Raw genomic sequence first — 26,461 nt, forward strand, 5'->3', positions numbered from 1 at the left:
GCTTTGAGTGAGGGTTCCAAGCTGTGGCCTGAAAACTACACCCGGTGCATTATTTTAGTTCGTCTAACGCATTCCTCACGTTGGGCTTTCAATGGTTCTCCTTGTCTGAAATGGTGTTTTCTTTCCCCTGTCTTTTTTCACGTGCTCTTGAAAGTACCTGTCATGCAGAAGCAGGAGCGGATCTCTCCTCTGAGCAGAGGCTCCAACCATTTCCTTTTCTGCTCCTCGCTGCCAAACATATGGAGAACCTCCATATTTCCAGTGTCTGTGGAGAAGCATTGTAATATGTCACCTCCCAGTAATTATGAGCTAAGCAGTGTAGAGGATTGTAACGATACTAGTTTAACTGAACAACAGGCATTGTGATATTTTTGTATTCTTAATGTAGAACAGATCTTTTTTTTTTTGAAACACTGTATATACATGGGGACAGTTTTACCGGGAGCCTGGCAGTTAAAGACTTCGGGGGCAAAGAGGCAGCGTCCAGTTTCCTCTGCGATATATGCGTAATCCAGCTGACTGAGTCCACTGACTGCAGGCAGGAACAGGTTCCACAGTCCTGCTTCCCTGGCTTTCACCTTGTCACACAGACGACACGTGTTTTAAAGTGGACACGTGCATTTTTTTAAAGTAAATCTTTGTGAAGACAACCAGAGCTCAAGATGTTAGGAGAGATCAATGCAGACATAAACAGCAGTATTACTTTCATTCAAACTGTTGATGATGGATTGGGTTTTGCGGATGACTCAATAGGCATGTGTACTGTTTAGTCAATATTTAAATAAATTTAGCCAGTGACTCAGCTCCTTGACTTTTAGACCACTTCTCCGTCACGTGTGACTCCCACTTCGTTCTTGTTTATGCTTTGCTAATATCAAGTCTCTGCAGAAAAGAGATCGAGTTTTCAGATTAAATAAATATCCAACAGTGTTCCTACTCACCTTCAGATCCTCTATTATTTGGGGAGTGTGCCACCGCTGTGAAGACTGGGCGTGTTTGGAGTAGTACTCTGCAACTTTCTAGGGACAGATCACATTACGTGACGCAGTGGGATATTAGGAGAGGTGTCAACTGTACATTCGCTACTAGGAGAGACTTCATCAGCGAAAAATGCACAAAAACATCCTAACTTGTTGACGTGGAAATACTTTTACAAGCTTTTCGTGTTTCCTTTTCTGTTCCCCTCTGCCAAATCCCCCCAATAAAACATCTTTTAGAATAACACCACTGTTTACCATTAGGAATGCTGTGATGTCAAGCCAGTGGCAGTGGTTCAGCATGCAATATATCTTGTTTCACCAACAGTTTTCTCCCCAAGTCATTTGTCCATATTTCGTAAATGAACTGCTCTCTCAGATCCTTTCATGTTCAAATGAAAAGTTGATCTGCGGAAACAAAACCGTCTTTTGTTTGTAACAGCTCTTGGCACTGACCTCCTGAGCGGGAAGCACGTATTGTCTCATGAAGCCTTTGACCTGCTGGAGAACAATCTGCCCTTTAGCCGTCTGGTGAAACAGTCCGTCCTTTACTGGACCTGTGAGAGGCCTGGCATGAGATACGACTCAGATGTCAAAAAGTCAAAAGAGAAAACCAGAATATACAGCGGGATGCCAAATTCCAATCGCTGCTGGTGGAAGTTTAGCCGGCAGATGGAATCAATCACTTTTCTAGCCCACAACAATATAGACTTTCAGAAAAATTTGCAGGTTTGGGCTGCCTTAGTGCTAATTATATTAAAATATTTTAAGCCAGATAACAGTGCATCCTCGTACATTAATTAGTTTATAACTGCAACCAACCTCTGTGCAAGCTGCAAGGCAATCTTAGCCAAGGGCTCCACACACTGGCTGAACTGAGCTGCATTGGGTGCGCTGGCATTACCCAGTAGGTGGCGAGCATAGATTCCCTGGTGGATAAAAATGTTGCGTAAATACCGAAAGTAAAAAACAGTAAATAGGTAAACTATTACAGACTGACTTTGCACAAACCTGGGCAATTCCTGCCATTTTGAAGACAGACAGGGCCAGGTAGAAATTCAACGGTGGCAGCTCGGATGGGATCCCCCGGCACCTGCAGTAAATGGAAGTCAGGTCGCCCACAGCTGGAATACCTGCACGTTGATTGGAAAATGTTAAGGGACATACTGTGAGGGGACATGTATATAGTAATCATCACACAAAAAAAATGGAATAATAAAAATTGTTATTTATTGTTCATGTTACCTTCTATTCCTTTCAAACTGCCCATTGTGCTGATGACATCCAGACCTGAAGGCCAGAAGTGGGGCATGAGGAAGTAGGCCAGGTCTGCCAAAGGCTGCCCAGTGGTGGACAGCTCCCAGTCCAACACTGCTATAACACGTGCCTTAAAAAAAAAAATCAAACACACTGTAGGTAAATACTTATAGACAAATGCAGCACATTGGTAAGAATAGTGCTGGTGGAAAGTGTACCTCTGTCGGATGGAATATCAAGTTGTCCAATCTGAAATCTCCGTGGACAAGTGTGACTTCGTTGTCACCGGCTGGCAAATTCTTCACCAGCCAATCAGACAGTTCATTCATGGCTGGAATGTCTCTGTGGGCCGCTGCAATGTACTGCTTTGTCCAGGTGGACACCTTCAAAAGGAAAAAAATATAAAAAACATTTCTTAGTGTTACAAAATGGATAAGAGAAACAGATAAATTATGCACTATGGAAAATATTTTCATTCACTGAGCACAATGTGTTATCTCACTTGTCTCTTGCAATAGTCCCGTCCCCTCCCATATCCTTCGAGGTTCAGTGATGCCACGTCCAGAGAGTGGAGCTTTGCCAACACTTCCACTGCAGCCACATATAAAGCCGTCCTCTCGACAGGACTCGCTCCTGGGAGACGGAGATCCCTGAATATACGACCCTGCCCAAAAGAGCACGTGGACAAACGCGGCCTTATTCCACAATTTTTCATCTCGACTGAAACCATTACATGATCCCAGAGTACATATTTAGACACATGGGAACACATCTCTGGAGACAGATGTGTGGCACATATTATCCTCCTGAGAGCTAAAGTCAAGCAAGACAAAAACAAATACATTAGACTCAGGGACACGGGTGCAGAAACTTACCTTCACATGTTCCATCAAGTAGAACTCAGTTCCAATGACTTCCACATCGGTGCAGTGTAAGAGGGGCTGAGGCACGGGGAAGCCAGCAGAGAATAAGGCCTTCTGCACCCGATACTCCCTGTCCACCTGCAAACAAGTGACCATACCATAAACCACTCTCACCTATCAGGATACTTGGGAAGAGGACGGGTCCATGAAAGTACGGTAAATATATACTTCATCGATTTAATTTAAATCTGCACTCAGATTAAGGGATTTGTATTCATTTAAGTTGTGTATATGGAGCAAACAATAGTTTAAAAATGAACAATTAAATTTTACTAACCCTATAATGAGAGCCAAATAAAATTTTGGAACGCCTGATGGATACATGTGATTTTTATTTTCCTTTTTTTGGCACATTTTAGTACATTTTAGTGCACCTCTGTCGGATCAACCACATTATCAGTCAATCATTCAGCCAATCAGACTTTATTTGTGTAACATTTTTCATACAAACAACATGCAGCACAAAGTGATTCCACCTGCACTCCACAAAACAGGCACACACCCACAGACACACACAGGAACAGCATTCATCAAAACAAGAGCAAGATGTAAAATGTTATAGCCAACAATAACAAATCGCTATGAGGCAAACGAGAAAGTGATTAAATTACGTCAATAACAGAATAAAAATGCCAACTACTAAAACAGTGAAAGTGATCAAATTTCCAAACAGCAAGTAAATAAATAAAATTATCACACACCTTCCCTCCAAAATCAACCTCACAGAACTGAACAATAACATAATACGATTTGGAGTCTCAGTAGAACTCAACCGACACCTCATCCCACAACCATCTGGATTTTTAAATTTCGACAAGCTCTCATGGGAAAGAGCTGAACGCCTGCAGCCGTAGCCATCCTAAACAACAGAACCCAATGACGTCTTTCTCCTCCCCTGTGTCTGTCTCATCTGTTTCCGCCACATTTAATGTCCAGTGTCATAAGTTGCTGTTGATTTGAGCACTTTCTTGTCCAGTCCAATCTTCCGTTGTGATGAACATGTGTACAGTCAAGTGGAAACAAATCTCCCTTCTGGGACAAATAAAGTCAATGAAAATTCGAACTGAAAAGGCAGGTGTTGAGTTTGCTTTTAAAAATATCCGGCAGGCTGAGGGCTCAGAGGTTCATATGATAAGAGCAAATCTGATAAATACCTTGACTAAGACCATTAAGACATTTATAACCCAAATAAATAAATAAAAACAATAAGTTTCCTTGAATGCATTAGAAGTGACCTTTCTTACCTTGTGAGCCCCTGGCAGCAGCTCACCTGGGGGTCTCTTCCTGAGCACATAGCTGTGGGAAGGTGTCTGGATTAGGAAGGTCGGGTTCGACTGGCCAGCACTGAAAAGATAACAGGCTGCATGTTATCACCGAGCTAAACATTTGCACAAGATATCCTCTGAGAACTAGTGAAACGAGCTAACTTTTTCTGTCTTACCTGTACTGTCTGACAGAAAGCGTGTCATTGTTTGACACCCGTGCCTTTGCAGACAGATATTTCTGAAGATTCCCGACGTTAAATGCATGCTGTGGCCGAACAGGAGTTGTCACCTCTTCCATGTCTCAGTTTTAATGGAAGCGGGCTTAATCATTACCAGACACGAGCTAGCTAACTTTAGGCACTATTGACAGTAGTCGGACCGTTTATGGATAAACACACCTACGCAACGTCCTCAAAAGTAATATAATAACAGAGGTTTATGCAAACGTTAATGATAATATTGAATGAAGAAGTAGTTTTGAAAGCTATGTCTACAGGTATTTCGAATAATACGCGTGTATTTTCGCGTGAGTTCAAACTATTCACCGATGACATCGGAACGCTTTGTATTTGTACCCGTTTTCTGCACGGACCTTGTTTACAGGGGCACATATCCTGACAGCTGATTTAAGTAGGGGAGACGTGTACTTTCCGTTCCGATTCGGTTCCCCTATTCATTTGTGTTTTTTCTCTATAACATTATCAACGTCGTTTACATCATCTGAGCGATAATCGCCGACCATTATGGCGACGGTAGAGGAGCTAAAGTTGAGGGTGAGAGAACTGGAAAATGAACTGATAAAGTGTAAGCAAAGGCAGTGTGCCGTGGAGGATGCTCACAACCAGGCACAGAACAGACCGAAAATTGTGAAAATGAGCGCCGAAGTTGTGGATTCCAACCCGTATAGGTAAAAAAAAAATATTTATATGACATCTCATTATTTTGGGCTTTCTGTTTATTTTACGTGGACAGCACACGGGGGGGCTGAGGGGCGACGCCTGATGAGTCACCTGTTTTAAGATTGTGTTTTCATAAACTGTGCGCTAATCGTGGCTCTTTTTTTTTTAGTCGTCTAATGGCTTTAAAGAGAATGGGCATCGTGGATGATTATGAGGTAGGATCAGTGAAGGAGCTTTGACCCACAGAAATTCATGTTTTCAAAATCATTTTGCAGCAATGCAAAAATAATGAATATCTGATGAGTATTTAAATGAGTCTTTTGTATTGTTGACAGAAAATCCGGACATTCACAGTAGCTGTAGTTGGTGTCGGTGGAGTTGGCAGTGTGACAGCCGAAATGCTCACTAGATGTGGCATTGGTAAGGTAATAGAACCTATTTTTTTAAACATTTCTATCCATGCCATTCTGTATTTTCTTTTCCCTTGTGCTTCCTCTTTTAATTTATTATTGCGCCTACAGCTCCTCCTCTTTGACTACGATAAAGTGGAGCTGGCCAACATGAACAGACTGTTCTTCCAGCCTCACCAGGCCGGCCTCAGTAAAGTGGAAGCGGCAGAACACACGCTCAGGTACGCGCATGTCAACGAAGATCCAGTTTCCCGTCACAGTCGCACAGTTCACCTAAATGTGACTCACTTCTCCTGACAGAAACATCAATCCAGACGTGTCGTTTGAGACCCACAACTACAATATCACAACGATGGATAATTTTACACATTTCATGGATCGGATCAGGTGGGCATTCCTTCTTTCCAGGTGCCGCTCCGCTGTTGTTGCATTTGTACGTGCCTTCACAGCAAACTCTTCTGTTTTCTCAGTCACGGAGGTTTGGAAGAAGGGACACCAGTCGATCTGGTCCTGAGCTGTGTTGACAACTTTGAGGCCAGAATGGCAATCAATACAGTGAGTATATAGCTTACAAAAAAAAAAAAAAAAAAAAAAAGCTGGGGGTGCATGCTACCTGTGGGTTCATTTTGTTGTGTTTTTATTTAGGCCTGTAATGAACTGGGTCAGATCTGGATGGAGTCTGGTGTCAGTGAGAACGCTGTATCAGGGCACATTCAGCTCATCATTCCTGGGGAGACGGCCTGCTTCGCTGTAGGTCCACACCAACGCAACGGCTTCTGTTTAACCTTTCATTTGAAGATGAACATTGTGACACAGAATTGTATGTCTTGTTAGTGTGCTCCTCCGCTGGTGGTGGCAGCCAAAATCGACGAGAAGACCCTAAAACGAGAGGGTGTGTGTGCTGCCAGCTTACCGACGACAATGGGCGTGGTGGCAGGACTCCTGGTGCAAAATGTCCTGAAGTACGTTCACACGTTAGGTTTTTATGTATTTTATACTTTATATATACACAAAATGTTGATTAAATGTTTTGTCTTCCAGATATCTGCTCAAGTTTGGTACCGTCAGTTATTATCTGGGCTACAATGCCATGCAAGACTTCTTCCCCTCCATGACCATGAAAGCCAACCCTCAGTGTAACGACAGCTACTGCAGGAGACAACAGGAAGAGTACAAGGCGGGTGTCTTTTGTTACTTTTTAATGATACCACATAAGTAAGGAAAGCTCACAGTATCTATCTGTGCGATCGTTTCTGTGCAGAAGAAGGAAGCAGAGCGGCCCAAGGTGGAGGTTGTGGAGGAAGAAGAGGAGGTGGTCCACGAAGACAATGAATGGGGTGAGCGAAAGCTGCTATGACAGCTAACGGCCTCTTCTTTGTATTTTTCTTTATCACCTCTTGTGCATTAACACACACACACACAACTGTGGCACGCAGGTATTGAACTGGTATCTGAGGTGACTGATGCAGAGTTGCAGGCTGCATCTGGTTCTGTGCCTGACCTCCCAGAGGGCATCACTGTGGCTTATACCATCCCAGCTGAGGTCAGTGTAAATGTACTGTCTGGCTATATGATTGTATTATTATTATTATATATAAGACTTGCAGATAATTGAGAAAGAAAGAACAAAACATGTTAAAAGCCTGGCATTCTGTTGCAATCTTTTGTTGACTAAGAGACCTTTTCAGCCTAATGAGTCTTCTTGCATTCAAACCAGGACACAGCTGGTGGGGAGACAGTGGAGGAGACCGAACAGAGCCTAGAAGACTTGATGGCTCAGATGAGAAAGCTGTAGGCAACAATCTGACGACGCATTACTGCTATTTTCTGCACCTTTTCTTGCGCATCTGTAACATTTTGTTTTACAGCATCCCTATAAAAAAAAAAAAAAAATCCTGTCATATAAGCAATTATAGAAAAGCAGGAAACGCATGAAAGGTGCCGCGAGTGGCATTTCATACACAAAAAAAAAATGTTACATGTGTAATTTACTGGCTGCTTACAGTACAAAGCACTTGGAATGGGAACGGTTTCAAATGAAATGTCAGAAACCCTAAAGAAATATCAGCTAATACATCAATTACTGTGTTTATTTCTGAGGTATCGATTAGTGACACGTCCCAACATCTCAACTCTGTGCTCTGACATTAACTCATTTTAAAATCAATGTCCACGGCAACATTACAGAACCATGTTTAAGTTGTCTCAATAAAGTATTTATTAGATGGAATACAGTCTTTTTGATGTGGCAGATTGTTTCATTATTGCCCTGTGCAGCTTCTACAGATTTTAAAAATTAAGGTCATACATGAATACATAAACACTAAAGACATTTGGCAAATGAGACAATAGTTTTGGTGCATCCCATCCCTTTCATGAACATTCTGTCAGACATAAATTATTAAATGTTCTGAACTTAAGCCTGGATGCTTTAGTGACACAATGATGGTTTTGGCAGCTCCCTTTAAATACTTTTACTAAATGAATAAATATGTTTTTTTATTTTGCATAAACATCATGAACCCATTGTCAGTTTCCCCAGACGAGCACTCGGCTCGACTTGAGCTCTTTCTTTGGGCTCTATCGCTTCCCTTTTGAGAACACACATTTAATACTGAAAGGTAAACATTGTGACACATTTGATTTTTTAAAGACCGCAGACATGTTCATAATGAAGACTTGAAAACAAAAGTGCTTAAGTTCTGATGGTTCTAATGATTATTAGGAGTTTACCTTTTACTTCCTCTTGCTAAACTGAAACTGATTCTCAGTCATTATATTTTAGAGATACGGCGATTAGAAATCTTCATGGTTGTAGTGTTTTCATGCCAACAAATGCACCAATCAGGCATAACATTATCACCACCTTCTTCATATTGTGTAGGTCTCTCTTGTGCCTCCAAAATAGTTGTGACTCATCAATGAATGGACATGGGCCTTCTGAGGGTGTCCTGTGAAACATCTGCGGATCATCCCACAGATTTTTGTTCGGTTTGGGATCTAGTGAATGTGGAGGCCGGGACACCCTTGTTCTGGCCATTGCTATGGGGTGGGGGTGCCTGGTCTGGTCTAGATGGGTGCTAGAAGCTAAGTAACCTGCACACAAATGAATGCAAGGTCCAAAAGTCTCCCAGCAGAACACTGAGATGTTGTTTATTTCTCCTCTCAGTGGTCATAATGTTATGCCTGATCAATGTACACTGTGCTGTGTTGAAATTTTACTTTAACCTGAGTTATGAGCTTCTAAAATGATGTCTCACCCACATGATTACATATTAATAAATACTTCTGGTATACACACAGGTAGGTTCCACAGACTAATACGGTAAACTTCATAATCATATTGGTCGGTACCATAAATCTGACCAAAGAAAAACTTCCATTCAGGCAAAAATCACAGTGTGTTAAGCAACATGGTTCCCTTTTTTTTGATTAAACCATGGGATTATACTTTATATTTGCGTTGCTCTATGGTAGTTCCGTGGTGATCCGTAGCAATAAATGGCCGTCGGAGTCACCTCGGGGCATGTGGGAGAGGAGCGGGTCCCCTCAGGCTGAACGTGTCTCCGCTGGAGGAGTGGCGGGATGGGGCGTTACCGCACACCAGCGACGGCTCTGCCTCTTTGATCTCCATCGCTCGCTTGTAGAGTTCCGCCGCCTTTTCAAAGTCACCCTCTTCATAGCTAGATGAGAAAAACGAATCACAAAAAAGATTCACTGCATACATTACACAGCAGAGGGACGTCCTGTTCGATTCTATTCAGGCGGACGTCAAATGTAACCTCCAGTAAGGTACCTCAGCACAGCCAGGTTTTTTAGGGTCTCTCCGACTCGTGGATGTGAGCGCCCCAAACTATCCTCATACACTTTCAGCGCTCGTTCATACAGGGGTAAAGCATCACCGTGCTTCTTCTGACAAGGACAAAAGTGGTCAGTGGAAGATTAAAATTAATAACACAAATACAAATATTCATACAAATTCAGTTGAAACCAAGTACTTATTTCTGTAATATTTACTTAAATACTAGATGCAAAATCGTGATAGGATCACAGTATATAATATACTGTTAAAATTAAAGCAGTTCCTCTACAAAATGTTTCACCAAAGCACATCTGTGCGCCTGTGGTATGTGGTACAGATGAGTCTCACCAGCTGGCAGTAGATTACAGCCAGGTTCACCAGGGCTGTGGCCACACTGGGGTGTTTGGGTCCAAAACTTTTTTCCCTAATCTCCAGAGACAGCTCGTAAAGTGGAACCGCTTTCTCCAGCTTCCCCTGTTCGACACACACATAATGAGACATCACCTGCCAAGAACCGGCTCCGGATGAGGCCATTAATTAAAAAAAAAAACAAACGGGCACACGTCTCACCCTGCGTTTATAGAGCATGGCCAGGTGTTTGAGTGTGTAGGCCAGAGAGGGGTGGTCTGGTGACAAGGCCTTCTTGCGGATGTCCAGCGCCCTCTCGTACATGTCCTCGGCCGTCTCGTACTCCCTCCTCTCCGTGTGCAGCGCAGCCAGGTTGTTGAGGGACTGAGCGCAGTCTGGGTGATCCGGACCGAGGACGCGCTGACGCATTTCCAGAGAGCGGGTCAAGAACACCTTGGCTGCGCTGTTGAAGACAGAGAGGGACGTCGTTAGCGAAGGTTAGGCGGCATTTGAGGTGCAAACATTCGAGGAGTGTTAGGACAGACTTGCACGAATGCAGAGAGTGTTAATGTCTTAGCCTGTGTGCGTGCCAGATGTTGTATGCCTTACTCCAGGTTGTTTTGGAGGTAGTACAGGACGCCTAGTTCATTAAGTGTCTTGGCACAGTCTGCGGAGTCTTTTCCCAAGGTCAGCTCTTCCAGCTGTAGGGCTCTGCGCCTCAACAAAGTGAAGCCATACTGACAGGGGGAGCAGACAAAAAGTACACAACATGTCTGATTAATGACTTGTGACTGAGTCCGTGGGTATCTAAGAAATATGCTTACCATATGACCTTTCTGGCGGGCAGTCTTCTGACGGATCTTCACAGACCTCTTCCTGAGTTTCTCAGCTTGTTCATATCTAATAGGAAGAACAGCCAGTTGTAAACCATTAAATGTTTAATTAAAGCCTACACTGCCAAATTGTCCTTTGGTGCTTTAGATTGTCACAACAGGTGGTATGCATCTTTAGAAAACATTCCGTTTGGCTGGAACAGCTGATAAATTATATCAGATGAGTAATTATGAACATCATGCATGGAAGCACAAACAGAGTCCCACTAACTTGTTTTGTTTCTGATAGAGCATAGCGAGCGACTCCAGTTCTCGTGCCACGCTGGCATGCTCCGCGCCGTAGGCATTCTCACTTATCTCAAGTGCTTGCTTGTACAGCTGCTCAGCATTACCATACTTCTTCCACTGGACATAAACTCCAGCCAGCTGGTGCAGGGAGCGAGCGACGCTGGGATGGTCGGGGTCCAGGGCTGTCTCTCTGATCTCCAGAGACCTTTGTAAAGGGGCCACGGCCTACGAAAACATATGGTAATTTTTTTTTTTTTTTTTTTACGTTATGTGTGGTGAATAGTAAACAAGGATTAGTCAAGAGGTGATACTCTTTTCAATGCCACAGCCGTGTACGCTACCTGACTGGGGAGGCCCAGGTCTTTGAGGAAACGTCCCAGGGTCTCATACAGGTTTGCGAGCTTGGTCATGCTGTCTTCACTCTCACAGCTCTTCTCATAGTGTTTCAGAGAGTCAAAATACTCAGTGGCCATGGAGCTTTTGTCTTTGCCCACGTACTGCCAATATGCTAGCAGCTCAGAGAAATGACCCCTGGGAAAAAACAAAAACATAATTTTAAATCAGGGGTCTACAGCATTTAAATAATAACCAATAAATTCATGTTTTAACTTTAAACATAGCTAAATGTAGTAGGGACAGTGAATCACCAAACCATTCTGGGTTCAGTAGTTGGCTGATGGGAGCGAGTCGCACTGTTAGCATCTCCTCTGCTAATATTGCAGTGCGGGTTTGGGATTTCACCTGGAGAATGAATGGGCTTTCGACCAATTGCATGAAACCTGACAGAGTCAGTGTGTCATATGCAGCCTCGTGATTGGCTCAGCAGCGATAGGGGCGGGGCCTACTGTGTACAGGATTCATGTTAATGTATTTTTAAAGAAATTTAAATTGGTGTGGGAAAATTAAAAAAATAAAATAAATAAATAACATAAAAAATATCTAATCAACCAAAGATTTTGTGACCCCCCTGCAATACCTCCATGGACCCCCTAGGGGTCGCGGACCCCCTATTGAAGACCTATGCTTTAAGGTACTACCTGAACAAAGTTGGCAGGATCAGTAATAACTTCTTCCATGCATGTTTGCAGTCAACACAAACCTCTTGTAGAGGTTTTGGGAGACGAATAGGTTCAAGAGGCTGAGCTGAAGTTTGGTCCTGTCTTCCTGCTGTTGGAGCAGCCATGGAAGCTCATCTGCAACACGCCACGTCACACGGTCCTGGCTGGAAATACACACACACACACACATATATATAAGGACATGAAAAGTACTGAAGAAACACTTTGTTTTGCACATGTTGGGGGAGAAGACAACTAATCTACAGAACCTGAGTTGCTGATTGAAATAATGGATTAGTTTTTCTCTGTAAGATGCTGAACTGGTTCCTCCACCCAAGAACTCAAGCCTCACAGATTCCCAAGCCTGTCAGGACAAAAATATAAAACTTTCAGATTTTTGTGTCACAGGAATATCATGATTCCTTCATTCATTGTGTTTTTAATTATGGTAAATGATGCCGTTTACCTGCAGGTGTTGAAACCTGATGAGTCCACAACGCAGGGTCACAATGCAGAGTGTGTTCAGACGGTAGAGCAGAGAAGAGAGAACAGGCAACTCTACCTCTGGGAAAAGATCTATTATCTCTGATTCACTCACGCCATTGTGGCTGGCACACACAAGGCACAGGATCTAAGAAGAGACAAAAACAAAAACGCTTATCTCTCCGCTACATGTAGAACATATTTACATAAAGGAGAAGAGAAACATACCTCTCTCATGATGTGTCGCTCTCTGTCTGTGCTGAGGGAGTTCAGAGTCATCTTGAGTGAAAGGCGGTACAGGGACATGGTGTCCTGACACTGAAGACACTGCTCCAGGCTCTTCTCCAGTGACCAGCACGATTTACTGCTACACGGTAAACATAAGAAAAACAAACACAACCATGCAATCACACACATTTCATTTTGAATTCACTATCCCCGTGACCCGACCAACAACTAGATCAGGAGTCTTCAAAGTTTTTCAGGCCAGGAACCCCAAACTGATGGAGAGATTAAGTAAGGACCCCCTACCTACAATATTAAACTCGGCCTAGTGCAAATTATAAACATACATTATCATTCTGCATTTTTTATATTTCTATTTTGTAATATTGGCTCAGCAACGATGGGGGCGGGTCCTACTGTGTACAGGAGGCTTAGATTGACAGGTCTAGCGTCGTCTGTCGCCTCCATTTGTCCCTTTACTAAAATATATTATATTCATGTTAAAGTGTATTTAAAGAAATTTAAATTTGTGGGGGAAAATTAAAGAGAAATATAAAAACATCTAATCAACAAAGTGTCTCCACGGACGTCAGATCAGAAAGATTTGTAAAAAAGTGCTCTTTTTTTTTTTTTTTAGCTCAGCTTCAGATTAACAATGTTGGAAAGATGGAAAGAGATCTTTCTGTAGTGGTTAATATATGTAGAATTGTTAGGGCAGCGGCGGTAAACCTGGTGATCATCCTTGCCAGCAGCGTGACATATAATGCGTTACAGGTTGATGCAGAGCGACAGTGTCTTTCCAGCTTCTTCTCCTGGAACAAAGATACACACATTCAAATATGATACTCACACACCTTAACTAATGATGCTAAAGATTTCAGATGCGGTGTTGTGGTGATAGCTAACCTGGTCCTTGGTGAGTTTGAGATCCATGCTTTGACACTCTGCATTGACGACGCTCCTGACCTCTCTGGGACTAAGCGGGTCTAAGTGGAGTGTGGGCCACAACCTAAACAGACATGGTCAGTGAATTACAAATGGAAACTCTATAGTAGCATACTGAGAAACACATACCACTGAATATAATACTAAGAAATACCTGTTTCAATGATTTTCACACTATGTATTTAGTTATTTATTCATAAGAAGCTCCATTAGCTGTGGCCTAGAGCACTGCTAGTCTTCCTGGGTTCCACAATTGTTTCAAGCAGCGTAGCTCACCTCCAAGCTTGAGGACACGTCTCTACATTTACAGACACCACCACTCGGACATTGACAGGGAGAGGGTCAATCAGCCACTTCATGTGTCTTTCTGCTTGCTGGGGCAAAAAGAGTAGATGCACCGAGTTGGAAACGCATCGAGTTAGAAAATGTATTCCAGAAGATTAGAGAAAAACGTTCAAGTAGAGCTAAGCACAACTGAGACAAATCCTATGTCTAACTGAGACCAAAACAAAGAGGCAAACCTGTATTTGATCAATTGAGTCAATGATGATGATGATGTTTCCTTGATGGCGTGCTGATAGACGTTCGAGCCAGCGGGGAAACTCCTCCAAGATCTTGCTGGGCTCCATCGATAAGCCAGAGATGGACCAGAAGTGCTGCAGCAGCTGTGTGGGAACAGACAGACGGAAAACACATCTCAAGTATGACGGCGAGAGCTTCAGTGGATGCGAGGCCCAACGAGAGAGACCCCTTACTTTGACTGTGAGGCGTTTGATGATGAGAACTGGCTCCGAGCTTGTGGAAAGTGGGCGACCAACAAAGTGATAAAGGAACAGGGTGTTGGGGGATTGCTTCTGCTGCAGCTCGATCCTGAAGAGAACCAGAGGATAATTGGCAAAGAGGAAAAACCATGGAAGCTTCTAAGAAAGAAACAACACCCAATACAATGGGCCCCAAAGTCTTGAAGAGATATTAATGTACTCCAGCACACTACCAGTCACACCTTCTCAGTGAAGATGATTCAGTTAAGATGAGTCCACTAATGACACAACATTTTTACACTTAACATGAATCACTTAAATCAGTTCTTACCATTTAGAGAGTAAGAGAGACTTTCCTGATCCCGGACCACCAGATACCAGCAGAGGCGGAGTCGGAGGGGGAGCGGCTATCATGTCATTCAAACGGTCTATATACTGATAAGGACAGAACACATTCTTAGCGGGATGAATGAAAGATAAACAAAGAAAGACAAGATGAAAGAGTCATGCACGAGAAGATCCACCTTCTGGAAGCCCAACTGTGACGTGGTGCTGCTACGAGCCTGCTGATAAGACTCAATCTGTTCCTGCTCATCATGCAGGTCCCACAGCACATCTCCCGAGTCTTCCTCACGGCCCTCATCTATCCCAGAGTCCTTACAGTCAACATCCGCTCCTTCAAGTCCCAGCAACTCCTACATGGTCAGGAGGGGAAGACAGTTTTTAAAAAGCTGGAAGGGACAAGAGATGTCAAAATAAATTACTGTCCATATTACGTGTTATGAGTTGATGATGAGAAGTTGTTGCTGGCTGTACCTGTTTGATGACTTTTTCTAGCTGAGCATAAATCAGATCAGCCCCCTCCTCTGCAGAGCCACTATGATCCACCACCTGGGTAGTATTCAAAATATGTCAGCACAAGCACAGAGCGGCCTAAAGCAACAAGGAAAATCTAAAGGTCAAGTTTAAGCACATAACAGCTGCTTTCAGTCCACAGAAAAGAATCACTAATAAAAAGTAAATCTCTTTCGTATCTTATAAACTATTTATTACAAATATTTATAGCGTGCCCCTCTACAGCAGTCTGAAAGGATAAGATAACAAAGTAGGAGTAAACACTTTATCAAACTTTGGACGTATTACAGAATATCTTTTTCTCTCGTAAATTTTTTCACAATTCAATAAACAAACACACACCTTGATTTTCGCAGCCTTGTCTGCAGCGTTGACTCTTTCTAGCAGTTGCCTGATGGGTCCGGTCAAATTGTGATCTTCTTCTGTCCTAAGGTAGAGCACCAGTGGGCGGCCGTCTGGATTCTTTACAAAGGCTTCCTCACAATCCTCCACCACAGGGCTGCAACAAGTGCATTTCGCGTAAATGTATATAATGTATAATTAAAACTGGTTCTAAACAAAGAGAGTAGATTTATCGAATAATCAATAATGTGGCAATAACCCAGAATTGACTCTACCTAGTGACAGTGGATTTAAGAAGGAGCACACACACGGAGCTCCTTTCGATCTCTTGCTTGCGCTCCACAGCGTACGAGGCCGCGTCCTCCTCTGGGAAGCAGACATTCAGGTAGAAATGGCCGAGACCTTCACACATTCGCCGTAACACATTAGAGTGTTTCTGTAAATAAAAAAATATATAGTAGGCATTTGTTTTCCAGTCAATGATTGATAGTAGTTTTCAACTAGATGTAACCAGATCAATTCAAACTTGTTTTCTGAGTCCAACCAAACTAAATCAAACTAAACAAAATTCCTTTCCTTCCTTTAGAACAAAATACCGATTGTCAAGTAATATGCATTTTTGTTTTGGAAATGAAGACAATTTCACTCAGAGTGGTACTTTTTGAACGGAGTATCTTTAAATGAAAAGATAACAAATTAAGTCCTTTTTCCTGTATTGCTAAAACAGATAAAAAGCATAACAGTAGTATCACAGTGTCCCATGAAATGCAGTTATTTGCAGTTTTTGTTGTCTTACAGGGCCCATCTAACCAACCTTAATAAAGATATCCAGCTCAGCTTTGGTTTCCTGGGTAAAGATCAGGTAGCAGCGCACAGTGTTGCTCCATAAGGCCTGAGGCACATGAGGTGAGACCTGAAGCAGACTGGCCACTGCAGCATCCCAGTCATCTGACAGACACGCACAAATGTAGCGTAGGAAAACACAGTAAGAGAAAAATATTTCAAAACTACTGATAAACAAGCATAAAGATATACTTTATACACAGTTATAATAATAATGTCTGGGTCAATTTCCAAGTAGATTCATACAGTAGATCAAGTAGATTTTTTTTGGTCTTGTGGTAGTTCGTGTTTTTGGAGATAATTCTCATAATGAACTTCCCCCACTTTCTTTAGACACTCCCAGTCAAAGTTCACTTACCTCTGCTCACGTTTGCAAAGGGTCCCTCCACATCTATCAAACTGTGTGCAAACTCTGGTCCTCTGAAAGTCTGTTGCAGCTGCATCATGCTACCCATAGAGGGCTCACTCCCCAGCACACCTCCAGTCCAGTACTCACAGTGCGTCCCAGCAGCTGATGACAAACAGTAAATGCATTTTTCATCAAATCAGACAAAACTCTAGGTATTGCTGAACAGATGGAAATATAAAACCTAAAGAAAAGCCCCAGGCATTCTGGATTTCTGTCTCTTACCAGTGACAGTGGTTTGGTTGTCATCTGAATCAGAGTCATTTGGGTCATAAACTTGGATGCCCTGAGCCTGCAGCTGTTGCAGTTTGGCCTCCAAGTCCCTCTTAGCCCGCAGGAGATCCTGTATCTCCTTTTCTTTTGTCTCCCGAAAAATCTGAAGGTCAGTCATATAATAGGTTAAAGTAGCAATCGTAAGCACGGGAGAGGAGGCTATAGCGTAAGACGTGTGGTGTTGTTTACCTTAAACTGTCGTTTTACTTTGTCCCTGTCATGTTCAAAGGTGGCAGCCCTCTCCATAGCTTGGTACTTCGCCTCAAGGGCGCTCTCTTTTTCTCTAAGGATCTTCTGGTAGGTCTTCTGCAGAGCCTGTTGGGAACAATAAACCGCATTATAAGAAATATTAAGACATTCAAAATGCAGCCAATGCATCTTACTCTCCAGCTCATTCATTTTTACCTGTAGCTCCGCTCTCAACCTCTTGTTCTCCTCGTCCAGCTTGGCTTCCTTCTTTTGCATAGACGAGATCTCGTTATTCTTGCTGACACGGAAGATCTCATACTCTTTGCGGAGTCTTTCGTACTCTGCAGCGTACTCCAGATCCACAGACCCCGTGGATTTAAAGCTGGCCCCGATCACACGAGGTCCTCTGCGGAAGGAACTGCGCAGGAGCCGGGCTTTGGGCTTGACCTCCACGGGTATCTCACAGGCCTCCCCGCCTTCACCTCCATACCCATCCTCAATCACCTCCCCTGGGCTGACCAAGGAGGATGCGGTGCCCATGGCGACAACCTAAGCTTCAGCTGTTTTTGGAGCCCATAGTTGATCCTGTGGCGTGATGAACCGGACAGACATTAACAGTGTGACCCTGATGTAGTTTTGCAGTACAACAGGTACTCAAACTGCAGTAACAGCCATAAAGCTAGAACAACTTCCACAGTAGTGAAAGGTGACATGACTATTGTTGTTAGATTGATACCTGCAGCAACACAAATGTGGCTTCACACTTTTGCAGCAACTATCGACCAAACCTTAACACTCAGGCATCAGCAGGGACATTTTGTCCGGTTGCATGTGGCACATTTTTTTTTAAGAAAGCCACTGTCTACACAAAGCTTGAACTTAAAAAAACAAAAAAAAACAAAACTTGGCAGATCAGCCATTACTAAAATCGGCCTATCCATAAAATGTAACTTCATCAGTTTTTGTTCTTGTGTTATTGAGCTTAGAAGGGTATTTTAAGATGTGTGTGTCTGTGTGTGTGTATTCACAGCCATATATGCCATATATCTTTCAAGACAACAAAAAAATGGGCCCTTTCTTTCACTGCGCTTCAATGTGACAAAAACACAGCAGTTAGTGAGTTTATGCACCTGACTGGAGTCCTGTCACAAACTGTTTGGAGCTTGATTGTCTGGTCATTTCATGTTCGACTGTTAGAACTGTTAGAATCTGTGTATGTTAATTATTCAAAATGGAAAACTAAGACTGCTTCTTATTATCTAAGGAGAAAGAGGAAGATGTTCTTCTCTGTAGAAAAGGGTGAGAATAAAAACATGTGGCCTGTAACTCTCAGAGTGATAGGGGAAAGTGGAACCTCCTCAGGAGGAAAGTCTGATGCGGATCCCAAAGGCAAATGGACATGTAGAGTTTTGAAAAGACGTTTGACCGTTCACTCGAGAAGCTTTTTCAGTTCTGAAATGAAGAAGCTACTCAGATGGACGGCGGAATATCTTCTCTAAAATCTACAAGTACAGCTTTTTTTTTTTTTTTAACACCTTTTAGATTACCATGATCTAGGTGACTGAGGAACTTCACAGCCAACCTGATGTGGGCTTTGTGGTGTAGTCAAATCATTCGACTTCCTCTTACTCCTCTCCTGACCTTGCCACTGTTGTCATCCCCTTTGGCCTCAAAAGTCTGGGGGGGAGCGGCTGACTCTTACCAGTGACAGTGGTTTGGTTGTCATCTGAATCAGAGTCATTTGGGTCATAAACTTGGATGCCCTGAGCCTGCAGCTGTTGCAGTTTGGCCTCCAAGTCCCTCTTAGCCCACAGGAGATCCTGTATCTCCTTTTCTTTTGTCTCCCGAAAAGTCTAAAGGTCAGTCATATAATAGGTTAAAGTAGCAATCGTAAGCATGGGAGAGGAGGCTATAGTGTAACACGTGTGGTGTTGTTTACCTTAAACTGTCGTTTTACTTTGTCCCTGTCATGTTCAAAGGTGGCACATTTTTTTAAGAAAGCCACCGTCTACACAAAGCTTGAAATTAAAATAAAAAAAAAAAAAAAAACTTGGCAGAACAGCCATTTCTAAAATCGGCCTATCCATAAAATGTAACTTCATCAGTTTTTGTTCTTGTGTTATTGAGCTTAGAAGGGTATTTTAAGATGTGTGTGTCTTTCAAGACAACAAAAAAATGGGCCCTTTCTCTCACTGCGCTTCAATGTGACGAAAACAGAGTTTATGCACCTGACTGGAGTCCTGTCACAAACTGTTTGGAGCTTGATTGTCTGGTCATTTCATTCCTTTGACAACTGTTAGAATCTGTGTACGTTAATTATTCAAAATGGAAAACTAAGACTGCTTCTTATTATCTAAGGAGAAAGACGAAGATGTTCTTCTCTGTAGAAAAGGGTGAGAATGAAAACATGTGGCCTGTAACTCTCAGAGTGATAGGGGAAAGTGGAACCTCCTCAGGAGGAGAGTCTGATGCGGATCCCAAAGGCAAATGGACATGTAGAGTTTTGAAAAGACTTTTGACCGTTCACCCGAGAAGCTTTTTCAGATCTGAAATGAAGAAGCTACTCGGATGGATGGCGGAATATCTTCTCTAAAATCTACAAGTACAGCTTTTTTTTTTTTTTTAACATCTTTTAGACTACCATGATCTGGGTGACTGAGGAACTTCACACCCAACCTGATGTGGGCTTTGTGGTGTAGTCAGATCATTCGACTTCCTCTTACTCCTCTCCTGACCTTGCCACTGTTGTCATCCCCTTTGGCCTCCAAAGTCTGGTGTCTAATACATGCTTTGGAGTGATTTCGATCACGGTCACCATTTCGATCGGTGTCATATCACTCGCACTACACGTCTTCCAGTCGGACTTGTCATGAAGACAATAATGTCGTGTTCTCTGCCGACGGGACCATAGTGGACAATCAACTTCGTGAAGCCCATTCTGTTGCAGGATGCGTTATGTCCTCTCCACTCACAGTGGAAAGGTCAGGAGGAAGAAGATGAGGAAGCAGAATGATCTGACTCCGCCACAAAGTCCGCATCAGTAGATTAAACTGGCGCCTGTGGGTATTAGTATGACTGTCTGACCAATAGCGACAGTTGTTACTTGGTTAGCCAACTCCACGTAAATGCTTCGTAGCTGTTAAAGACACTGATGGCGACATTCACTGATGTAAAGACTAAAGTAGTGATGCAATAACTTATGGACATGGTTTCGCTTCGAACAAACAGCGACTTTAATCCCAAGTGTTGGAGAAAACTGATAAAGTTGCGTTTAAAAAAAAAAACAGGCTCACACTCACCGTCCGCTCCCTTCAGCTTCCTGCTGGCTGCCTTGGTAACGGGTCGAAGATACGGGAGCTCGCACCAGTCAAACTGAGTAAAGTCGATTTTTCTCAAAACTATGGTAGCTGCAAAGAAAGCGAATCACAGCGATTCTTTTTTTTTCTCTTTAGAGCCGTAATTCATAAAAGCATTAATAGTGATTAGGATGTCAGTAAAAGCTTTAAAAGCAATATAAGTATACAAGTAATATAAGTATTCATGTATTGCATACACATACACTCAAACCACCTTTTAAGTATGTTTTGCAGTATTTTGTCATTATCTTCTTTATTATTTTGGGACAAATAGCCACTACATATATCATATGAGTTCAATGCACATTTGCGTCCACTTGCTAGTGTAGTATCAACATACTCATAGCAATGTGCAAGCTAGTGTAGTTATTTGATGTGCTGTATTGATCTCTGGATGTTCTGTTGAATGCACTTTGCAGCAAACTTACAAGCAACATGCATTGTGTCCTTTTGTGGTGTTCTATCACTGTAATATTCATTCTGGAAGTAATATTTGGACATTGTGTCTGCGTTGTTGTTAGGTGTGACCTAATTTTGTTTTGACTAAAATGTTACTGTCACTGTAAAGAATGCATATCAATTTATTCATACTTTCTTCTTATGTTTTTAGTTAGATTATTACCATGAAAGCCACAAGAACTGCAGTCTTCCAGTAAATGATTCCAAAAACAATTCCACTCCTGGGGAGTGTAATATTAAATAGTATCACTGAATGCCCCTTTGGATATTTGTTCTAGTGCCGACACAGATTATTTAAATCTACTTTAAAGTAGTTGCATATGTCAGATAAAGGTACTCTACCAATTTATTATTCATTATAAGTCATAAGTCTATCAATCAAGTACACATACCTCAGCAAATTAAAGCAAAATTACCATGCACCATACACCAAGTGTCATTTTTTTCATAATTCATTCATTCAATTTATACATTATCCTGTAATTGATATATTAACGTGTCATAGCTGTTTTACATAGAATTTTAGACATTCTTCCAATAGAAATATTTATTTTATGACACTGGAAGTTTTAAAACCAATCATAATTTAAAAAAAAATCCAATTCATAAATTGCCACGAATAAGGGGAAGTCAATCATCTTTCAGATGTTCAGCGGAACATTTCAGTTCCCCTAGAAGTAGTGGGCATTTGTAGAAAATGAAGTCAATGATTTCCCACGAATTGTATTTTAAGGTTTGAATGGCCTCTCTGAACTGAAAGTTGGAAGTTGTGACAATATATTGATATTTCAATTTCACGAGGAAGTGAAATGTAGCACCCACTTTCTTGTGTAGTTTATTTTATTACTTGAGGCCAGTGGTTCTCCTTTTTTAGGTCCTGGACTGTGTGCATATTTTTGATCTACCACTTTCCCGCGGATGTTTCACAATAAGATACTTTATAAAATAAGATATTTTGAGACAATTTGTATCGTCATTGACACTATATAAATAAATTTGAATTGAACTGAAGAGAATTATTAAGATATGACCAGTGTAGGCCCACTGAAACAGTGAGGGCCTCATAATTTAAAACACATGCAGATGGTCTTAAGTTTGTATTAACAGCGTCATGCAGTAACTTTGAACAATGCAACTGGCAGCTAGATCACTTAATAAAATACAGTAAATTACACTTATGAAACATTCCTGTTGCTGTGTGTAGTTTAGGTAGATAAGGGTCTCACTCACATTTGAGTAAAATAATCCTATTTCTATAAATGTCAAAGGATATTTTATTTTCACGGACTCCTTGTAATTACACCACAGACCACTAGGGGTCCACGGACCCCCGTTGAGAATCACTGTCGTAGACCATGTGTAGCGCAGTGACAGAATATTTCATGTCTATCACCTGAAAGAAAGACATTGCAGTCGGTTTAAAAGTCTTTATTACCTACATCATTCGTCTTCGCGTTCTCTATTTTTACAGAACAGCTCAAGTAACGTGTCCCTGTATGCACGGTTCAAGAAGAAATACATCACAGGATCTAGTATTCCACTGACACAGGTCAGTGCAGATGTGATCTGATTGGCTCTTTTTAGGGAAAGTGAGTTCATGCCATCACCTTCTTCTTGCCATCTTTTAATATAGACCACCCTGCACACATGGTACGGCACGAAAGCAAACAGGAAGTTCATAAGAATGAGTATGATCATTTTAATGGCTTTGTCTTTCACTGGCCGCTCTTCTCGTTGCCTAAGAGTCCTCAGTTTCAACAGAATCAGTATGTAGGAAACTACTATGGTGGTGAAGGGAATGGCAAACGCTACAACAGTGGAAACCAAAGCAGTGGATGATGGATTTTCTAAATATAGCTTGCTGCAGTTGCCAGGTGAGCTGGGCGGCTTGGTTTTAGAGAAAAGTATAGGACTCGTAGTCACAAGGACTGTCACCCAAAGTATGGCAACAGCTACCCTTGCATACAGGGGCTTCCTCACCGACTGTGATCTTATAGGTAAGACTACAGCCAGGAATCTGTCCAGGCTGATGAAGCTCATTAAGTAGAGGCTGCAGTACATGTTCAGGTAGAAGAGGAAGCCTGATATTTGACACGGGACGTCTTGTAAAGGGCTGTCGGAGAGATGGTAGGCCACACGGATGGGCAAAAGGAGGACGTAACAGATGTCGGCTGTAGCGAGGCTCCTGAGGAAGACTTTGGACGGGGACGTGCTGTTCTGTCGGCAGAAGGCCCACAGAGCCAAGGCATTCCCGGGCACGGCGATGACGAAAACCGTGATGTAAAATACGGAAAGGGTTATATTCCACAGCGGCAGAGAGGTGTCAGACAAGCCCCCTGTCTCCTCCTCAGAAATGTTCATAGCTGTCGCGGTGATGTCCAGCCTGGCGCAGCACAAGCGAAGACACAAAGGTTATGATGATACACAGCCCCTGTGACAGCGCGCGGACACGTGTTCTCTTAGTGACTCAAGAAAACACGTAATACCACAAAATATCAGAGGAAAAACTGAAAATGGAAGGTGTGTGTGACAAGAGCATGCCTTGTAACCACATGAAACACAACAAATCACATGAAATGCCATATTTATCTAGGCTTAAAGGAAAGAGGAACTGTTTCCAGTTTAGAAGATTAAAGGTTTGCTTAACACCAGTAAGAGAACACGTTTTATCTTTGCAAAATTACTAAGATACTGCTACAGTATTTGAAAAACAGTAAAAAAAAAATACCATATGTGAAAATTACATTGAAAATGTAAATTAGAAAATATCTAAGCCTAACCCAGATGCACTACAATATATTCAATTCAATTAACTTTTTATTTATATAGTGAGTTTGGCCCTGCACCAGGTGCCCTTCCCTGCATTCTTTGTTTTTTCAGAGCCCTTACCCATAAAAACATTAATAGTGGACTGAAATACATATTCGGATATCAGTAAAAATTACTAAGATACTGCTACACGGTATTTGAAAAACAGTAAAAAATACCATATGAAAATTACATTGAAAATGTAAATTAGAAAATATCTAATCCTAACCCTGAGGCGCTAAAATACAATAGAATGATACAATACTCTTACCTATGATAGTGGCAGTGCAGCTTACAGATATGCTGTACTGCTGGTGGAACTATTTGAAGGCAAAAGGTAGGTGAAAGCAGAAGTGAAAAGGGACAGAGCTGATGTGTGATGTGCCATGTATATTTATACACACACGCAGACATGCGCTCACACAGGAATCAAACAGGAAACTTGAAACACGACTTAATGCACTACAAGCATGCAAGACTTTATTTTTGCTACTCCAACACAGTTTTGTCAACACATCGCTCCTTTATAGTATGATTTAAAGCTTTACAAAAAAATGAGAGAAAACCAAATATTTACAAAATCTATCTGTGCAAACATAATTCTTCTTTTACACCACTCTCATAAAGTATCTGAAAGGCATGCATACAAATAAACTTTGGTATGTTAACAAAACTACTTATTTTCTTAGTAGAAGCGTTTATGTACATGTGGTGGAACATATTTGTCACTTGGTATTTTAGTACAGATTACATCTAGATCACGATATGTGTTAACTTAACAAACTGAGACCAGCAGTACAAACACCCAGAGGTCAACACTTCGTCACCTCGAAGAGAGCGCACGGGAGTTCCCCAAAAGCTCATGACTGGGTTAGGCCTGAAGTGAGTCATTTTACAACAACTTTGGCAAAGAGGCACAATAAAATGAAAACTCGTGTTATACTCATGATGCGACAGTGGTGAAATAAATTGGCAGTTCAAATGGGAGGAAAATGAGAAAATACTCTTAGAAAACTAAAGTTACTAATGACTGTGTGCATACACTGTGCATGTGCACGTTCGTAAAAGGCATTTACATGTGCTGCGTTGAATGTCTGGCAACATAAGAAATATAGAAGATTAAATATACTATGGTTATTCAATCTGTCGTTTCAAAAATAAAACACATTTTTTTTTTTTTTACATGGTATTCTGCGATTGTACATCAACTCTACGCTCCCTAGTCAAACCTACGGCAAGAAAATAGATTTTAAACACCACAAAAAGCCTTCCACTTCAACTACAAAGTGGTGAAACTAAATAGTTACATTAGAAAACATTTTTTTTTTGTTTGTTTTTCAGAACGTCTGGTACACCTTCAAGAGAGAAAATCCAAAAAAATCCAACATTTCAAAGTATATAAAACTGTGTGAATGCCAGTGTCAAATAAAAGATGAATTGAGAGTGCATCACTTAATACTTTAATTTTTCTTTTTAAAAAACAAAACAAAACAAACAAACAAAAAAAAAAAAACAGCAAACTTAGTGTATATAATATGAAACATGATCTGGTCTACCTGCTAAGCTGTAAAGTCAGAGGGGCGATAATGAGGCTAGGTACTGTCCTTAGCTGCTGTGGCAGTCGGGATGCAGGATTTTCCGTTGCTGCCGTTGTGGGACCTGTAGCTGGTGAAGCTGGGGGTGTGTATGGTGCGGATGCTCTTTCCGCCTGGGCCCACAGGTGTGGGCGACAGAGGGGAGGGGGAAGAGGAGGAGGATGAGGAGGAGGAGGAGAATGAAGAGGAGGAGTGCACTCGACCATTCTGAGTCTGCGAGGAGAACGACAGAGCTTTACCTGTGTGCTGTGAGGGTGTGGGGATTTTGAGGGAACCGTTAGACAGGGAGGGGATGTGGGACGAGGGTAGGGAACTGGAACGGGGGGCGTGAGAGGACAGGATGGAGGGCTTGGTCAAAGAGGAGGAGGAGGAGGAGGAGGAAGGGGAGGAAGACTGGTTAATGGGGTTAGTAGCATCTGAGTTTGGTGCAGACTGGGAGCTGCCTTTAGTAGCGCTAGGATAAAAAGCAGGGATTTTAGAGATGGGTATAGCTGGGGAAGTAGTTTTATGATCCCCTCCCACTCTTTTAGCACTTCCGTTAGCCTGCAAACAGAGATGCCAAAACAGATACTGGTTGTCAAAAATGAAACCTGATAAAATACATATAAAAAGGCAAGACAATGTTAAAATAAACTAAGTTATTCACATGGACACACACTATGAATGCACACACATTAATATTACTAAAACACAACTAAAAGACACCAAAAAACACTACAGCAGCTCTGTTATTTCTAGGTTAAACAGGAAGTGACACTGAACTGAGAGACATGTTACCAAGAAACAGAACACTGCAAAGGTTAGACAGCGCGATGGCGGACAGGGTGGGCATCTCTACAAAGTGCCTGTGTGTTAGAGGAG

General features: G+C 42.1%; 4 protein-coding genes across 21 annotated transcripts in view; 1 reads left to right on the forward strand and 3 right to left on the reverse strand.

Annotated features, from left to right (window-relative positions):
- nphp3 (nephronophthisis 3) overlaps positions 1 to 20,715 on the reverse strand; it is a 31,693-nt gene extending 10,978 nt beyond the window's left edge. The window contains exons 1-39 of the mRNA XM_047612205.1: positions 20,682 to 20,715; positions 17,599 to 17,967; positions 17,383 to 17,508; positions 17,146 to 17,296; positions 16,873 to 17,025; positions 16,486 to 16,619; positions 15,947 to 16,107; positions 15,672 to 15,828; positions 15,291 to 15,365; positions 14,999 to 15,169; positions 14,806 to 14,909; positions 14,469 to 14,583; positions 14,235 to 14,378; positions 13,990 to 14,087; positions 13,675 to 13,777; positions 13,498 to 13,580; positions 12,772 to 12,907; positions 12,527 to 12,691; positions 12,330 to 12,424; positions 12,102 to 12,224; positions 11,344 to 11,533; positions 10,986 to 11,227; positions 10,706 to 10,781; positions 10,491 to 10,618; positions 10,104 to 10,344; positions 9,882 to 10,007; positions 9,528 to 9,643; positions 9,250 to 9,414; positions 4,402 to 4,501; positions 3,110 to 3,235; positions 2,737 to 2,898; positions 2,453 to 2,617; positions 2,223 to 2,364; positions 1,989 to 2,110; positions 1,800 to 1,906; positions 1,434 to 1,545; positions 942 to 1,019; positions 440 to 578; positions 158 to 265 (exon numbers count right to left, since the gene is read on the reverse strand). Coding sequence (XP_047468161.1) covers positions 158 to 265; positions 440 to 578; positions 942 to 1,019; positions 1,434 to 1,545; positions 1,800 to 1,906; positions 1,989 to 2,110; positions 2,223 to 2,364; positions 2,453 to 2,617; positions 2,737 to 2,898; positions 3,110 to 3,235; positions 4,402 to 4,501; positions 9,250 to 9,414; positions 9,528 to 9,643; positions 9,882 to 10,007; positions 10,104 to 10,344; positions 10,491 to 10,618; positions 10,706 to 10,781; positions 10,986 to 11,227; positions 11,344 to 11,533; positions 12,102 to 12,224; positions 12,330 to 12,424; positions 12,527 to 12,691; positions 12,772 to 12,907; positions 13,498 to 13,580; positions 13,675 to 13,777; positions 13,990 to 14,087; positions 14,235 to 14,378; positions 14,469 to 14,583; positions 14,806 to 14,909; positions 14,999 to 15,169; positions 15,291 to 15,365; positions 15,672 to 15,828; positions 15,947 to 16,107; positions 16,486 to 16,619; positions 16,873 to 17,025; positions 17,146 to 17,296; positions 17,383 to 17,508; positions 17,599 to 17,922 — 5,263 coding nt within the window. The 5' untranslated portion in view covers positions 17,923 to 17,967; positions 20,682 to 20,715. The remainder of the gene's footprint in view (positions 1 to 157; positions 266 to 439; positions 579 to 941; positions 1,020 to 1,433; positions 1,546 to 1,799; positions 1,907 to 1,988; positions 2,111 to 2,222; positions 2,365 to 2,452; positions 2,618 to 2,736; positions 2,899 to 3,109; positions 3,236 to 4,401; positions 4,502 to 9,249; positions 9,415 to 9,527; positions 9,644 to 9,881; positions 10,008 to 10,103; positions 10,345 to 10,490; positions 10,619 to 10,705; positions 10,782 to 10,985; positions 11,228 to 11,343; positions 11,534 to 12,101; positions 12,225 to 12,329; positions 12,425 to 12,526; positions 12,692 to 12,771; positions 12,908 to 13,497; positions 13,581 to 13,674; positions 13,778 to 13,989; positions 14,088 to 14,234; positions 14,379 to 14,468; positions 14,584 to 14,805; positions 14,910 to 14,998; positions 15,170 to 15,290; positions 15,366 to 15,671; positions 15,829 to 15,946; positions 16,108 to 16,485; positions 16,620 to 16,872; positions 17,026 to 17,145; positions 17,297 to 17,382; positions 17,509 to 17,598; positions 17,968 to 20,681) is intronic.
- Positions 5,015 to 7,961, forward strand: uba5 (ubiquitin-like modifier activating enzyme 5). The gene is made up of 12 exons (XM_047612200.1): positions 5,015 to 5,329; positions 5,491 to 5,536; positions 5,657 to 5,746; positions 5,843 to 5,952; positions 6,032 to 6,118; positions 6,202 to 6,286; positions 6,377 to 6,481; positions 6,566 to 6,693; positions 6,773 to 6,908; positions 6,993 to 7,068; positions 7,168 to 7,274; positions 7,449 to 7,961. The coding sequence occupies exons 1-12, from the start codon at positions 5,166 to 5,168 to the stop codon at positions 7,524 to 7,526; spliced, it is 1,212 nt and encodes a 403-aa protein (XP_047468156.1). The 5' UTR covers positions 5,015 to 5,165; the 3' UTR covers positions 7,527 to 7,961.
- Positions 20,716 to 22,610: 1,895 nt separating the features above from the next.
- On the reverse strand, positions 22,611 to 24,425 carry si:dkey-96n2.3 (uracil nucleotide/cysteinyl leukotriene receptor). 2 transcript variants are annotated; one of them, XM_047612203.1, is made up of 2 exons: positions 24,277 to 24,425; positions 22,611 to 23,580 (listed from the first exon to the last, which is right to left on the reverse strand). In XM_047612203.1, the coding sequence occupies exons 1-2, from the start codon at positions 24,417 to 24,419 to the stop codon at positions 22,638 to 22,640; spliced, it is 1,086 nt and encodes a 361-aa protein (XP_047468159.1). In that variant the 5' UTR covers positions 24,420 to 24,425; the 3' UTR covers positions 22,611 to 22,637. The 2 variants fall into 2 exon arrangements, with proteins under 2 accessions (XP_047468159.1, XP_047468160.1); XM_047612204.1 differs by having other exon boundaries at positions 22,611 to 23,628; positions 24,277 to 24,357.
- Positions 24,426 to 24,463: 38 nt separating this feature from the next.
- si:ch211-285f17.1 (sickle tail protein homolog) overlaps positions 24,464 to 26,461 on the reverse strand; it is a 105,667-nt gene continuing 103,669 nt past the window's right edge. For all 17 annotated transcript variants that reach the window (XM_047612187.1, XM_047612181.1, XM_047612182.1 and 14 more), the window contains one exon: positions 24,464 to 26,143. In XM_047612187.1, coding sequence (XP_047468143.1) covers positions 25,598 to 26,143 — 546 coding nt within the window. In that variant the 3' untranslated portion in view covers positions 24,464 to 25,597. The remainder of the gene's footprint in view (positions 26,144 to 26,461) is intronic.

The sequence above is a fragment of the Mugil cephalus genome, chromosome 18, assembly GCF_022458985.1.
Source record: "Mugil cephalus isolate CIBA_MC_2020 chromosome 18, CIBA_Mcephalus_1.1, whole genome shotgun sequence".
NCBI classification, from domain to species: domain Eukaryota; kingdom Metazoa; phylum Chordata; class Actinopteri; order Mugiliformes; family Mugilidae; genus Mugil; species Mugil cephalus.

Excerpts from the sequence above, each read along its gene's own strand:
- uba5 (XM_047612200.1), top strand. The coding sequence starts at position 5,166 with ATGGCGACGGTAGAGGAGCTAAAGTTGAGGGTGAGAGAACTGGAAAAT. Across the intron at positions 6,694-6,772 it reads CTGGTGCAAAATGTCCTGAA|ATATCTGCTCAAGTTTGGTA; the intron begins GTACGTTCACAC and ends TTTGTCTTCCAG. Across the intron at positions 7,275-7,448 it reads CTTATACCATCCCAGCTGAG|GACACAGCTGGTGGGGAGAC; the intron begins GTCAGTGTAAAT and ends CATTCAAACCAG.
- si:dkey-96n2.3 (XM_047612203.1), bottom strand. The coding sequence starts at position 24,419 with ATGTCTGCGTGTGTGTATAAATATACATGGCACATCACACATCAGCTC. Across the intron at positions 23,581-24,276 it reads CTGCACTGCCACTATCATAG|GCTGGACATCACCGCGACAG; the intron begins GTAAGAGTATTG and ends GTGCTGCGCCAG.